The 16,598-nt window shown below is 38.6% G+C and overlaps 1 protein-coding gene across 1 annotated transcript; it reads left to right on the forward strand.

The window, feature by feature from the left end:
• The first annotated feature begins 4,003 nt into the window (after nucleotides 1–4,003).
• Nucleotides 4,004–14,390, forward strand: LOC105443485 (zinc finger protein 708-like). The gene is made up of 6 exons (XM_030993473.1): nucleotides 4,004–4,088; nucleotides 5,899–6,053; nucleotides 7,079–7,204; nucleotides 8,630–8,752; nucleotides 10,116–10,214; nucleotides 12,678–14,390. The coding sequence occupies exons 2-6, from the start codon at nucleotides 5,918–5,920 to the stop codon at nucleotides 14,063–14,065; spliced, it is 1,872 nt and encodes a 623-aa protein (XP_030849333.1). The 5' UTR covers nucleotides 4,004–4,088; nucleotides 5,899–5,917; the 3' UTR covers nucleotides 14,066–14,390.
• The last annotated feature ends 2,208 nt before the right edge of the window (nucleotides 14,391–16,598 follow it).

Below are 16,598 nucleotides of genomic sequence, written 5' to 3' on the forward strand. Positions count from 1 at the left end.
TCGGATAAGTTTCGTTTTGCAAGAGGAACTTTCCAAGGTGATCCTTATTCCCCGATATTATTCATTTTGGTGTTTAACCCAATTATAGAACGATTAAAGCAGTACGAGAATACGCATGGGTATATGCTTAATGGTCACAAATACATTACACTCCCCTATGCAGACGATTTCATTCTGGTAACCACGGATAAAAGAAAGCATCAAAAGCTCCTGAATGAAATTGCTCAAATTACAGAGAGCATGAATTTTCAGCTTAAAATTAGCAAATGTAAATCGATGTCTATCTCGGGTGGAAAACCAAAGGATGTGAATTTTACAATCAATGGAAATGTTCTTGTCAATGTTAAAGACTCGCCAGAAAAATTTCTAGGTTCATACATTACCTTTAAAGGTACATCTCAGGGGGCGTATGACCTTATCCATGACAAGGTTCGAATAATGCTTGAAAATGTACAGTCAACTCTTGTGAGACCAGAACTTAAGCTCAAGATATATGATAAATACATTTTGTCATCTATTAAATTTCTCTTGACGGTACACGACCTCACCAAAACTCAATTGTTTAAACTAGATGCTCTCAGTAGCAGGTACGTGAAAAAGTGGTTAGAATTTCCCCCACGCGGAGCCACGCCTGCAATAATCCACAGTCCAAGTGGATTAGATATTCCCCAATTGTCACAGGTATATTTTGAATGCCACTGCATGAGCATAGCTCATGGTCTTACAAGAGCTGACACAAGGGTCCAGGCTGCTGTTGAACAAAAACTTGATCGTGAGTTAAGTTATAGTAACAAATCCTATGGAAATGTAGAAGCGGCCGTCGTTGTAGAAAAGGTCGTTAGTTCAATGTCAGGTAACAATTGGAAAATGTTGAGAAAGGCAGTGAAATCCGACGTCAGGGAAGAAAGGGATAAGAAGTGGGTCAGTAAAACCCAAACGCTGGTGGTTCAAGGGCAATACCTAAACCTGTTAAACGAACAAAATGCCGATATATCATGGAAAAGCATAATATATAATCTTCCCAGAAGAGTGTTAAGTTTTGCCGTTAGGGCTTCCATCGATGCACTCCCTACATTCGATCCGAAATCTACAAAGCTGGGGAAAGCGCCTAACAGGCAAATGTGATCTTTGCAATAATACGCAAACCCTACATCATGTATTAAACCATTGTCAAACGATGTTAACTCAAGGCCGGTATACATGGCGGCATGATAGTATTTTGAGCTACATATGGCAAGTATAGTGCAATCATCTGAACTGGTATCAAACGAGAGCATACGTGTAAACGTCGATTTACCAGGTAGCATGACAAGTAACAGAAGTACTATTCCCGTAAACATACTACCAACATCAGACCGCCCTGACATGGTCCTTTTTCGCCCACATGAAAAAGAAATATTCATCTTTGAATTGACAGTTCCATTTGAGAATAACATGACGAATATAGCCATAGGTACAAGGTTACTAAGTACACACCCCTGGTTAATAACCTGAAACGCTCAGGTTATAAGTGTACACTATGGTGCGTAGAAATTGGATCAAGGGGATACATTTCTGAAGAAAATAAAGCAGCATTAAAAGGAATGTTAAAACTGATAATCGTATCAAAACAAATTAAGCATGTCTGTCAGACGCTTAGCCGACTAGCCTTAGTTACATCTTACGGAATCTACAAGCTCAGAAATGAACCACAGTGGACTGACACGGGGTACATGTCCGTCCCTGACTCCCAGGTGCTTAAATAGTCACCCCCCTCCCCTGAACATGTTGAAGAACCCGTCCTATAATAGAGGGTCAGTGCATTTTGTATACAATTAATCTTACAAGGAGGAATAACAGTGCATGTACGAGGAAGATGTACTTTTATTTATTTACTTTTCTTCAAAATATGTAGAACTATAATACGAGAATGCTATGTTTACAACGATGCAATACCTGTTATGAACTTATATATCATGCAATTCTACTATGAACAAATCTAAAAATGTTTATATTTAAGAAACCATTTAATATGTAAATACTCCATGTATATCACTCTTCGTTCAGTGTAAATAATATAAGTCTCTGACTCCCAGGTGCTTAAATAGTCACCCCCTCCCCTGAACAGGTTGAAGAACCCATCCTATTTAAAGGGTCATTGCATTTGGTATACAATTAATCATACAAGGAGGAATAACAGTGCATGTACTACATGCACTGTTATTGTACGAAGAGGTACTTTCATTTCATTATTTTTCTTCAAAATATGTATAACTATAATACGACAATGCTCGAATGATGTTTACAACGATGCAATACCTGTTATGAACTTATATACCATGCAATTTTACTATGAACAAATCAAAAAATGTTTATATTTAAGAAACCATTTAATATTTAAGTACTCCATGTATATCATTTTACGTTCGATGTAAATAATATTTATCCGAGTATATAGAAAAACAAACTAGTATTATTATCAAAATCATGGTAATAAAATACATGCCAGAGAAACTAGTGCATTGTCGCAAAATCAAGCATAATGCACTTATTCATGGTTACATTTTTACTATTTATACTGGTATTTAAGATCGCCAAAGATAGAATCGGATTGCCTATTACCGTTGAGGAATCTCAACTTCGTACTTCTCTTTCCATTATGTTGTTAACCACTTTCTATATATGCTTTATATGTTTCCTATGTTGTACATGTTGTACTTGTCTTGTATACCCTGCCAGTGACACAGTTGTGTATTGTATACTACATTGTGTCATGGACCTGGGTTCAAATGTTTATACTTCTTTGTTTATTACGCTGAATAAAGATGAAACATATATATATTGTTTTGGAATATTTTGTTATTTCTTTCAATTCAATAATTTCAGTATAGTGTTCTGGCATGACCTAGGGTCCCGTCTTACAAAGATTTGATATCAATCGCAACTTATTTGATTATTTTATTGATATATAGATAGCAAATCGAAAATCTGTAGATAGAGACTCGGTGCAAACTTGCGATTGATTGGAGGACTTGCGATTGGTTTGGATCAATCGCGATTAACACTTTGTAATCCGGGTCCATGCAGCTATAGGCCTATCAGCTATAGACGGGGCTGGGCGGGGGGCGGAGAGGGGCTCCCGCCCCCACCCCCTTTAAAGAAAATTTCATGCATCACATTTTAAACACAGAAGAAGAAAAGAAATAGCTCAAATCGAAAATGCATATTCGGAAGGATAAAGTGACGGAATGGGGGGGGGGGGGATGGTTCATAGTTAATCACAATAACGATGATAAGATAAGAGGAAAGAGATAAAGGAGAAATTAAGGGGTACGAATTAGAAGAGGCATAAGAGGCGGCCGGTGCCAATTCATGCAGAGGGAGAAAGGGGTGCATATAATGCCATCACTTTGATACCAAAATCATGCATTCTAAACTTCCTCTAACAACTGGATGATGTTGTTAAGAGATAAATACCGACCTCGCAACAAACGATACTTAAATGGCTTAATTATTCACAAATCACAGCCCTCGCACCTCTTTGGTCGACCTTTGACCTGAGCTAGCTCTAGTCGCGAAGTAAACATCATGCCACGCGCGCGACGAGGAGACTACTGCTAATCTCCACACGGCCACACCGTTCATCATCATCACTTCAAATAGCTATTATTTCTTCATTCAGGGATAAATATAGCCTATAATCTAGGCGGAGTGCCGAGCTTTTTTCTTTGCTGCTAGACTAACCTTAAGCAGAACGTCTGATACGGCGAGACTACGAACCGTGACTCACGGTTCGTAGTCTCGCCGTATCAGACGTTCTGCTTAAGGTTAGTCTAGCAGCAAAGAAAAAAGCTCGGCACTCCGCCTAGATTATAGGCTAGGATAAATACTGACCTCACAACAAACGATAATTAAATGGCTATTAATTATTCACAAATCACAGCCCTCGCACCTAATTGGTCAACCTATATGACCTATGACCTGAACCCTGGGCTCTCGTATAGTAAACATGCATGCCACGCGCGCGACGAGCAGACTACTGCTAATCTCCACACGGCCACATCGCATCGTTCATCATCACTTCAAATAGCTATTATTTCTTCATTCAGGTGAGTTAACTCGAAGATCTGAATTCTGTAACTGTAAGCATGATTTAATCCTAAGATACGTACCATGCAGGCTTGTACAACTAAGTTATCTAAAAATCTGCACGACATCTAGATCTAGACTCTAGAGTCTAGCGCTGCAAACAATTGCACACACGAATAGTCAATACATGGGTCTACACGTTACACAAAACACAGATGCACGCAAAAACAATGAACACGATGTGGCTGATCGGCAAGTTTGACAGAGTCTAGACTTACAATTTTAATGTTTAAATTATTCTTTTAAACATCGGTAAGTTAAAAAAATTGTATTTTACTGTTATTTAGGTGTCACTAAAGAGCACAGTGCCTATTTTTAGTGAAATTAGTTGAGTTTTGTACAGTGGTGTTTGAAATTAATATTGAGAATCTTTTAATACACAGCCAGTAATGCAGCTACGTGTGCACGACATATATAGGTCTAGATCTACTGCACACTAGGCCTATAGCAAAGCATAGAGTCATAACAGTAACCCGACACATGCTCCGGCGACGATTACTCCGGTGACAAATGCTCCGCAAAAAGCGACAATTGCTCCGCGACAGTCACAGTTGCTCAGCCGCCATCCCGCCGACAGTTGCTCCGCCTACAATTAATTGCTCCGCCGACATTTTGCTCCGCCGGCAATATTTCTTTCATGGGTTATTTTTTTGTTGCTGTTTTGTTGCTGTTATTCAGGGGGGTAGCCACCATTTTGAGAAGGGGGATGCGTTTTAATTCCCCGATCAGAAGACACTGATGGAAGAAAAAGAAGTGATAAACCTTTGCGAAAGACGCAATCCTTTTTTTTTGGGGGGGGGGGGGGGGGGAGAGAGCAGGTGCAGAAGCTTTTAAGTAATAGATAAACTTTTCACAATAATGAGTATCTAACAGAGTTTTCTTGCTGCGGGACGTGTCGGGCACATTCATAGTTAAGTTAAACTTCAGTTCTGGTAATGCGATTGCATTGTGAAAGAAAAGGTGTGGAATGCATCAGAAAAGTTGATCATATAGAATGTAAGTAATGGTGTGTAATGCAAGGTTCTGGAGTCATCAAAATCATCATAAATTTGGCAGAGTCTTGGTAAAATAACAATCACTTACACAGAAAGATGTATATAGGACAACACAAATGGTGTGGGGGCTAGTACTACCCTGATTTCCTTATCTTTCTATGCTCATTACTCAGCCAGTATACATTTTCTTCCAAAATTGTTTGGCACATGACATTTATTTGTAATCTTGAACATTCAGTGTAAGTTTCGTTTAAGATTCTGTGAGAATTCATTTTCTTTTTTTACCAGAACTCAAGTTTATCTTTAAGGCGATGTCAATTTCATTTTTAGCGAGCGGGCGGTTTTAAGCTTATTTTACATTGAGTAGCATCTACCTGCCTTCGACCCTTCTTCGTCTGACTTATCGGTACAAATGAAGGTCACAAATATACAGAATTTACATTTTTGAATATCTTTATTAAAGGAAAAATTATTATCTAAAGATCATAATGGTGAGAGCAACCAGTGGCATGAATGACCTGCCATAGTTAAGTCCAACTTAAAGTCGATTTTAGTCTTTGTGAAACACTCCCTGGGTCCTGTTTCACAAAGCCTTTTTCAATGACAAATGACTAAAATCGGTGACAAATCTGCTGATAACCAATCAGAAGCGAGGATTTCAGTAGCTTATAACAAAAACTGTCATTTGTCACAGATGACAAGTTTTGTGAAACACCCCCTGGTCTAACTCAAAAGACTATTATTAGACTTCTTTTCCGCCTTTTCCTTCCCACAGGTAACACCCTATTGCCACCATGCCTCTACCAGCAAATGATGATTATTCAGCCATCCAGGCTTACTTCACAGCCAAGGAATGGGCAGAGACCAGTGACTATGAGAAACTTCGTCTCAAGAATATCAAAGAAAATTATGAGATGATGATTGAAGTTGGTATGTATCCATCGGAAACAAGATCACAAGGATCTAAATTCTCTTCAGCCAATATTCTACTAATTCCTTTTTGTTGATTTGATTTGATTTGATTTGAATCGATATGGTTCGATTAAACCCTGATCCCGGGTCTAAGATTGCATTTAAATTAGGCAAACAGGCATCAGACTGACCCGATTTCAAACGAAAGCTTAAACCCAGCCTTGGGTTAAATTTTAGAAGAATACATTACATCAGGCCTTTGAGTTTTGCATGCAGTGGGATTTGCTTTGAGTGAATATAGATGGGCCCCATGTACTACCATGTAGACTCTTCGTCTGAGAATACTTTATCTAGACTACAGCTGACTCAATTGTTATGAGCTCTGCAGTAATTCTAGATCTACACCTAACAAAGTTAGACCGGATATAGCACTGGACCTAAAATGTATCTAGAGTTTGAATCTATATATTTAAAATGTAAACCTCAATTTCAGATTTGTATTTCTAGGTCTGGTTACTTTCTTTTTACAACTAAGTGTAATCGACAACTATGCAATTTGAACTTAACAAGTTTATCATTAATAATTAATCAATATTAATTTGAAAGCTCATTCAAATATACTTCCATTCATAAATGCTCCAAGATACTTTATTTTATATTTCTTTTATAAAATTACTATTGATTTAAACTTTACATCAAATCATCTTGATGATGAGAGAACATTTAAAGATATATCAAAGTTCAAAACTTAGATTTCTTAGAATATTGAACCCTTTGCGGCTTTTTATCTAGAATAGCTAAATTGTAAATGGTGATTGAAAGTCATAATACTTGCTTCCATAATTATCAGTCTATATTTTTGCTCTTGCTTTGTTTTATTGTGTATTGTACTTTTTACTATTTATCCAGTTGCCCATTGTTTCACAATGTAATTTAATTGTATTATGTAATACAGGGCTCTCTTGCAAAGCAATTTGATGTACTGAAGAGACCATGTATAAAAAAACAGAATGAATAATAAATAAGATGTCTTTTATATGCAGGACTACAGATCGACAGTCCCCCGGATTTCATGCGACCTCGTCGTGGAAGAAAGAAACAGATCGTAGAGGAGAGTGATAGCGAGGATGAGGAGTGGAAGCAGAAGAAGGCCAAGAAAAAGTCAAGAGGTTGGTCTAGGTTTATCTGTCTAAATATTAACACTGTAGCAAACACATTTTAAACAGAGTGAAATTGCCTTGTATAAAACTAATTGATTGACATAGAAATTCTTTATCAAATTATAATGTATATGTACATTCAGCATTGCATTTATAAATCAGGAGAAGAATAGAGAGAAAGAGAAAAAGTCTGCTGATTCTCAATATTAATATGTAAATGTTCATAGCACCATATGCGCCGAAAGTGGGGGGCAAAATGCAAATTTGCCCCCCAAAAACGCCCCCCTCAAAAAAAAAAAAAGGGTCCTGGTAAAGAGGGTTTGTATTTTTAACCCAAAAGAACTAAACAATAATAAGAACCTGAATTAAATGACGTATACAATTCTATTCAAAGAAAATGAAAGTTAACAGGAATTAAATTTCCTAAACATTGCGTATGCTACCTATATTTATCAATGGAGGTTTTTATAATATTGATAGATACCAGTGATTTACAAATGTTGCTGAAATGACATGATTTTCCGGTATTTTTCTAAAAAAAAATTGTAAGTCGCACCTTTTTATGAGTTTGTTGGAAAATTAGAATTTCCCAAGTTTACAGTCGGGCGAAAAATATGCTTATTTAGAAGCCTTTATGTCAGGGTCTGCAGAACGGCCGGGCTTGGGGGCTTGAGACCCCCTCACTTTTTGAAAAAGTTTGTAACAGAGACAAAGAAAGAAAGAGAGAGAAAAAAAAAACAAGTGACCTGCCAATGTCACAAATGAGGTATCAAAATATGCTTATCTGACCGTAATTAAATGCCTAAAACCCAAGAGCCTACGGGGGCTCTGCCCCGGACCCCACCAAGGGCCCTAAGGCGTTCCCCTTGTATGCTCATCTGACCGTAATTAAATACCTAAAACCCCCGAGCTTTCGGCGGCTCTGCCCCCTGGAGCCCACCAAGGGCCCTAAGGCGGTCCCCTTGTATGCTCATCTGACCGTAATTAAACGCCTAAAACCCTAGAGCTTTCGGGGGCTCTGCTCCCTGGACCCCTACCGGGGCTCAGGCCCAGGACCCCACGCCAATTTACGCTCTACCTGATCGTTAATATTTTACTTTGAAAAACGTTCCGTGGGGCCTGCATGTAACGTGTAAGAGTGGTGGTGATGCAGATTTTTCTTCTGCCCCCCCCCCTTCCAAACGTTTTGCTCGGTACGTCACTGCCCCTTTAAGGTGAGCCCCCTGGAATGTTTGCCCCCCCCCCCCCAATCTCAAACTGCTTCCTGCGTGCCTACATAGCACATTATATATGTATAGACATAGTGGTAAAAAGAACCTAGTGGTAGATTAGCCTAATGCTAAGCATTTTATCCAATAAAGTATACTACTAATACTAACACCACCACCACCATTCAAGAATAAACCAAATTTCAAACATATCGTTTTAACGCAGGCCTACAGGTCAGTCCCTCGGAGTTCATGCGACCTCGTCGTGTAAGAAAGAAACAGATCGTAGAGGAGAGTGATAGCGAGGATGAGGAGTGGAAGCAGAAGAAGGCCAAGAAAAAGTCAAGAGGTTGGTCTAGGTTTATCCGTCTAAATATTAACACTGTAGCAAACACATTTTAAACAGAGTGAAATTGCTTTGTATAAAACTAATTGATTGACATAGAAATTCCGTATCAAATTATGTATAATGTACATTCAGCATTGCATTTATAAATCAGGAGAAAAATAGAGAGAAAGAGAAAAGTCACCTCAAACTATAAACAAGACCAAATAACCATTGTTTTATCTCTTTATAGGGTTAATGATATTTATACATGTTTTCTATAAAAAATCACGAAAATTAGCAATGTTGGAGCTGACAAGACAAAAGATTACATGACTTTGTAACGGTAGGTCAGTTTTTCAAAAAAATTGATTTAAAGGATGCGCAAGACTCAAAATAAAAATAGTCACAAACTGGCGGGGCATCATGCATCATTACGTGTTCCCCAACAATCAGGAAAATGGCAAAGGGGGCCGGGTGGGCCATAATGGATCTAGATAGAGGGGGCCGGGTGGGCAATAAAGGATCTGGATAGAGGGGGCCGGATGGGCCATAAAGGAGCTGAATAGAGGGGGCAGGGTGGGCCATAATGGATCTGGATAGAGGGGGCTGGGTAGGCCATAATGGATCTGGATAGAGGGGGCCGGGTGGGCCATAATGGATCTGGATAGAGGGGGCCGGGTGGGCCATAAAGGATCTGAATAGAGGGGGCAGGGTGGGCCATAATGGATCTGGATAGAGGGGGCCGGGTGGGCCATAAAGGATCTGAATAGAGGGGGCAGGGTGGGCCATAATCGATCTGGATAGAGGGAGCCGGGTGGGCCATAATGGATCTGGATAGAGGGGGCCGGGTGGGCCATAAAGGATCTGAATAGAGGGGGCAGGGTGGGCCATAATGGATCTGGATAGAGGGGGCTGGGTGGGCCATAATGGATCTGGATAGAGGGGGCCGGGTGGGCCATAATGGATCTGGATAGAGGGGGCGGGTGGGCCATAAAGGATCTGAATAGAGGGGGCAGGGTGGGCCATAATGGATCTGGATAGAGGGGGCCGGGTGGGCCATAAAGGATCTGAATAGAGGGGGCAGGGTGGGCCATAATGGATCTGGATAGAGGGAGCCGGGTGGGCCATAATGGATCTGGATAGAGGGGGCCGGGTGGGCCATAAAGGATCTGAATAGAGGGGGCAGGGTGGGCCATAATGGATCTGGATAGAGGGGGCTGGGTGGGCCATAATGGATCTGGATCGGGATGACAGACAAAATAATATGTGAAGTTATAGGACAGACGGATTCATGCCAGGGCTGGCAGTTAGCAACAACAAAATAAAATAAATAATAGATATATTGGGAATAAACTAAATCAATTTGTGCATATTTTTATTTCAGACAGGAGAAAGGAGAAACCCAAACCATCCCCAAGACAATCTAGATACCCGAAGAGAGCAGTGAGCCGCAAGTCTTACAAAGAAGAACATGTTCCTGATGGTTAGCTTACAGCTCTGTAACAAATTTGTATTCTAATGAACCATGTAACATCAATCATATATAGGGACACTGATTTTCCACGATCACGGAAAACGGAGGGAATTCACCATTTTAAACGGAACATGCAATTTCGAACGGAATGTCGCGGAAAACCCCTTTTGCCTCAAAAATCGTACAACTTGCACTATTTTTGTGATTCATTATGCAGTGAAAAAATATCGGGCCTAAAATCATGGTTAATAATTTCGAATATTTAGCAATATTCATCAGATTCTAGGAGACAGGGCGCTGCCATTTTGTTTCGCTGGACCAATAGAGATCGTTCGGGGCACTGGCGTGTGCGCCTAGTACTTGAAATTCGATGCTAGTATTACGTAGACATAATACTAGGCACACACACGCCAGCAGCGGGCGCTAAGTGCGGCGATATTGTACGCACACGCTGTTGTACAGTTCGAAAAAGGGGCTGGCATGTGCGCCTAAAATAGATCGATCGCGGATCGGTGACACGACAGCCAAGACTGAAATGTTTTCGTCGACGTCGATAATACTGTATCGTTCCGTCAGGAATATGTCGTGTTCTGACACATTCCTCTAACTTTAGTCTGCTTGTCTAAGTTTGAAGTTGGTGAATCTAGACATTTGACAATTTTTCGTAGGTCTAGCCTAGACCCTAGGGGTAGGGTGTCTGATCGTGCACTCAGTTTTGTGTGCTAAAATCCTTCCCATAGAGATTGCACACATCCCTATGCAGTCCATGTGCATTGCGCGCTCATGCTAAATTGGTCGATGTTTTTATTACCAAAATGAGGTTCAAACCAATACCGCTCGTGATCCTGAAGGTGATACTCAATAAGTGAGGTGTCATATGAAAGCGCAGGTTTTTCACCATATTCCCCATAGGGGGCCACCCCTATAATTCCAAAAAATATCTCGCTCAAAACAGCGGTTTAAAGCTAAAGACCAGTTATGGTCATCATGCAATTGCATAGTGAAAGAAACGTTGTGAAATCGATCAGAAAAGGTTGATCATCTAGCATAGATGTACTGCAAGGTTCTGGAATCATCAAAATTATAAGAAATTTGGCCAAGTCTTCATGAAGTTAGAAGCACTGTACACAGAAAGATTTATATTGGACTACACACACGTCCGCGACACATGCATGTGTATCTCTCAACAGGCAAGAGATATACTAATTTACCAAATATATCAATTAGTAGGCGGCCGTTTCCCGTCAAAATTGTTATCGTCATGTAATATTCAAAACATATTCTTTCACATGATTGGTAATAAAAGCTTCCATTTCATTTTTTGAAATTGGGGCGTTTCCAATACTGGTCTTTACATTTAAACATTGTTTCCATGGTAACTCGAATATTTCACGAAGTGCTCCCCCGAGGGATAAGTTGGGCCAGCTGTAAAGTATATATCCATGCACTTATTTTTTTTCTCTAGTCCCAAGGGATCACTAGCCCCAACAGTTTGAAAATACCCTACTCCACGCTTTGCATATCGTGCTGTGCAGAATTTGAGCAGAAATTATAACTCTGCATGAACCACTTTTTTTTGTCCATTCTGACCAAAATGCTATAAATATTGCACAGTTTTTTGAGGGGCTGTATCTTTGATAAAAAAATCGGTGAGTCTTGAAATTTGAAAGGTATTATTCTGATTACGGTACACTTTTTATTCCAATATCCAACAAAAATGGTGAAAAATGATCCCAAATTGAAAATTGAAAAATCGTTCAGACACCCTAGACTACTAGGGGTCTATATTTTCACTAGTATTTGCATCAAGTTTATCCAGTCCCGTACGTATGTTTTTGAGTGGTTATCAGTGGCTTGTCAAAGGTGGCGGCTTTAATAGAACATTTGTACCCTACAAGTTCATGTTATAGTTCAAATTTAGTTTTTTCATGTGTACAAAGTCTTTGGCAAAACTGAATTTCCGTTTTTCAGCCCATCTGAAACGGAAATCCAGATTTTCTGAAATGGAAAAGGCAATTTTTTTAAACAGAAAATCAGTGTCCCTAATATCATATACCAATCCCTTTTTGGTTTTGTTGAATTCAAATAATGTTTTGCCTTTTGATATGTTTCATGTAATCAATTATGATACCGTTGAGACGTTGACAATATTCAAGCACAGTCATTGATTATAGAACATTGATACACGATGGTCATAAGCTATGTTATATTGTGATCTAAGATATTATAAATAGAATAGTTTGGTTATAAATGGCATTGTGTTGGTCATAATGTTATATTGTGATCTAAGATATTTTGAATGAAAGAGTTTATAAAAAGACGTTATCGTTTTCTTGTTGTTGTTTCCAGCCTCATTCAAAATAAATTATATATAATCCCAACACATGTAAGAACTACATAACTCTGAATCTGATGAAGATGATTTCATTAAAATAATTATAACAATGTGAACCTGTTTGTCATTCTCAATAGATTCTGCACTCTATAGATGTGGGGACTGTGGAACACTCTATGCCTTTCCGCTTCTTTTAGCAAGGCATCTCAAGTACAAGCATGGACACTATGGTATTGTCCCAAAGGCAGATGCATCAAAGGAAGACATTCTACAGTTTATTAAAGGAGAAATCAGATGTAGTAAATCAAGAATTATGCAAAACAGGGAAAAACCCCATGTTTGTGATCAATGTAGTAAGGCATTTAATCACGCTAGTGATCTCACAAGACATGAACGCATCCATACAGGTGAGAAGCCCTATGTATGTGATCAGTGTGGTAGGGCATTTTATCAAGCTGGTGATCTCACAACACATAAACGCATCCATACAGGTGAGAAGCCCTATGTATGTGATCAATGTGGTAAGGCATTTAATCAAATAAGTAATCTCACATCACATAAACGCATCCATACAGGTGAGAAGCCCTATGTATGTGATCAATGTGGTAAGGCATTTAATCAAGAACCTCATCTCACAACACATAAACGCATCCATACGGGTGAGAAGCCCTATGTTTGTGGTCAATGTGGTAAGGCATGTAATCAAGCTAGTGGTCTCAAGAAACATAAGCGCATTCATACAGGTGAGAAGCCCTATGTATGTGATCAATGTGGTAAGGCATTTAATCAAATAAGTAATCTCACATCACATAAACGCATCCATACAGGTGAGAAGCCCTATGTATGTGATCAATGTGGTAAGGCATTTAATCAAGAACCTCATCTCACAACACATAAACGCATCCATACGGGTGAGAAGCCCTATGTTTGTGGTCAATGTGGTAAGGCATGTAATCAAGCTAGTGGTCTCAAGAAACATAAGCGCATTCATACAGGTGAGAAGCCCTATGTATGTGATCAATGTGGCAAGGCATTTAATCGAGCTGGCTATCTCACAAAACATAAACGCATCCATATAGGTGAGAAGCCCTATGTATGTGATCAATGTGGTAAGGCATTTAATCAAGCTGGTGATCTCACAAAACATAAACGCATCCATACAGGTGAGAAGCCCTGTGTATGTGATCAATGTGGTGAGGCATTTAATCAAGCCAGTAATCTCACAAGACATAAACGCATCCATACAGGTGAGAAGCCCTATGTATGTGATCAATGTGGTAAGGCATTTAATCACAAACATGTTCTCACAGCACATGAACGAATCCATACAGGTGAGAAGCCCTGTGTATGTGATCAATGTGGTGAGGCATTTAATCAAGCCAGTAATCTCACAAGACATAAACGCATCCATACAGGTGAGAAGCCCCATGTATGTGATCAATGTGGCAAGGCATTTAATCAAGCCGGTTATCTCACAATACATAAACGCATCCATATAGGTGAGAAGCCCTATGTATGTGATTAATGTGGTAAGGCATTTAATCACAAACATGTTCTCACAGCACATGAACGAATCCATACAGGTGAGAAGCCCTGTGTATGTGATCAATGTGGTGAGGCATTTAATCAAGCCAGTAATCTCACAAGACATAAACGCATCCATACAGGTGAGAAGCCCTATGTATGTGATCAATGTGGTCAGGCATTTAATCAAGCTGGCTATCTCACAACACATAAACGCATCCATACAGGTGAGAAGCCCTATGTATGTGATCAATGTGGTCATTAGGCATTTAATCATGAACCTAATCTCATAAAACATAAACGCATCCATACAGGTGAGAAGCCCTTTGTATGTGATCAATGTGGTAAGGCATTTAATCAAATAGGTAATCTCACAAAACATAAGCGCATCCATACAGGTGAGAAGCCCTATGTATGTGATCAATGTGATAAGGCATGTAATCAAGCTGGCTATCTCACAAAACATAAACGCATCCATACAGGTGAGAAGCCCTATGTATGTGATCAATGTGGTAAGGCATTTAATCAAGCTAGTGATCTCACAAAACATAAACGATGCATACGGGTGAGAAGCCATTTATATGTGATCAATGTGGTAAGGCATATGGTGATTCATCAAATTTAAGGAAACACAAAAAGAAATATTAAGGAAAATTCTCCCAGAGCAATAAGAATCTTGAATAAACTTGAGTAAAGTACAACCATAAAGCAAATGAAATGCAGAATCAATCGAGAAAAAATGGGAAGGCTTCCAATGAAGAAGAAAAAGGATGAAACGTTACTTATTAAAATTGTTAAACAAATCAAATGTAAATGAATAACTTAGAAGCAGTAATTTGCCTTACGAGGTTGAAATAAATTCTGGTTATAAAATTTACAAAGAAAAATGACCTCTGCCTATAAACAAAATGAATATCGTTATTGTATATTTAAAATGAAATTCGTAGGGTTATTTATACTGAATAGATTGATATAACTTTATTCAGATTATATGAATAACCCAGTTGTTTACGGTATGTATATGTATGTGCTCAATTGTACGGACTTGAGATTCGTGTAACCAAATCAGGATTAAATGTATCTCAATAGTCAAAATTCTAATTGCATACATAAGTTGTTGCTAGGTAGGATTAGGATAACAAATTATAGCTGGCCCTACCTGACAACACGTAATATATGCAATTTGAATGCTGACCTCTGAATTACAATTATTTGTAACGGGTGAATGAAATAATTCATATTAAGGCACTTAAAGGTAATGATACAAAGTTTTGGGATGGGGTCATGAATTTGGTTCAAATGGACATATTCAGGGATCGTTGTTGCGGTTAAAATCGAGTCGAAAGTTATGAAATCTTTATGTTATATAGCTCCCTCTCAAGGTCAAGATATTAATTAAGCCTGAAACAATTTTCTCATGACTAAAATCGACCAATTAGCTATTCCCGTTTAGAAATTATATATCACAACTACATATATGGCCGTAGGCGCTATTTGAAATTCATCAAAACTTACCGGGAGCACCGGTAAATTTTTATATTCAATTTTTCTCGAAAGGAGAAGTGTTTTAGGGGCTAATTTTTCTTGTGCTTATAATACATCTACATGGGCATCCAAATATATCAAAATTGTAAACTTTCCACCCAATTTTCAAATTTCCCAAAACTTTGTATTACCTTTAAAGATAAAGGTGAGTTCTGCAACAACAAAAAGAAAATGGAGAATTGAACGAAACTTACACTGAATGTTCAAGACTACAAATAAATGTCATTTTATAAACAATTTTGGTAGAAAATGTATACTGGCTGAGTAATGAGCATGCATAGAAAGATTAGGAAATCAAGGTTAGCTAGTAGCCCCGACACCATTTGAGTAGTCCCATATACATCTTTATGTGAACAGTGCTTGTTACTTTACCACGACCGGGCCAAATTTATTATGATTTTGATGACGTACTCCAGAAATTTACAGCTATTCACACCAATACTTACATGCTACATGATCAACTTTTTCTGATCCATGCCACACCTTTTCTTTCACAATGCAATCGGATGACCAGAACTCACCTTTATCTTTAATTATTAACTTGGTTACATTAAAGTGACTCGCGGTAACATTGTTGAGGGTTGATTAAAAAACTGTGTACATTTTGTATGAAATGTTACTCCTTCTACTTTACTTACCCAGTAACAGCCAAAAAATCCGGAGAAAATTCTCAAACCACAAAGATATTTATGGTTTTCTTTGAAGGCGTCATTGTGCAACACCATCTAACAGTGATTAACAATAAATTCTCCCAACCATTCTTTGAATTTTCCCATCCATTGTTCCATGAAATTTAGACATGATCGAGACAGGCTTTTAAAAACTTTCAACACTTACATGTCTGGAATGGTATATAGAGCCAATTCATTGCTTTGTGACGATTTACATTCACTTAAAATGTAATTAAATTGTAACAATAGAGTCGGGAGAATTAAGGAATCGATCAGATTAGTTTTTCCTAATTTTATCATTAATAATGTTCGGTTTTC

Source organism: Strongylocentrotus purpuratus, unplaced genomic scaffold (assembly GCF_000002235.5).
Source record: "Strongylocentrotus purpuratus isolate Spur 01 unplaced genomic scaffold, Spur_5.0 spur5_scaffold_20, whole genome shotgun sequence".
Taxonomy (NCBI): Eukaryota; Metazoa; Echinodermata; class Echinoidea; order Camarodonta; family Strongylocentrotidae; genus Strongylocentrotus; species Strongylocentrotus purpuratus.

What these genes read in the sequence shown, in the direction of transcription:
- LOC105443485 (XM_030993473.1), top strand. Translation starts at nt 5,918, where the DNA reads ATGCCTCTACCAGCAAATGATGATTATTCAGCCATCCAGGCTTACTTC. An exon ending in GGCCAAGAAAAAGTCAAGAG is followed by an intron (nt 8,753 to 10,115) that starts GTTGGTCTAGGT and finishes TTTTTATTTCAG; the next exon opens with ACAGGAGAAAGGAGAAACCC. An exon ending in AGAAGAACATGTTCCTGATG is followed by an intron (nt 10,215 to 12,677) that starts GTTAGCTTACAG and finishes CATTCTCAATAG; the next exon opens with ATTCTGCACTCTATAGATGT.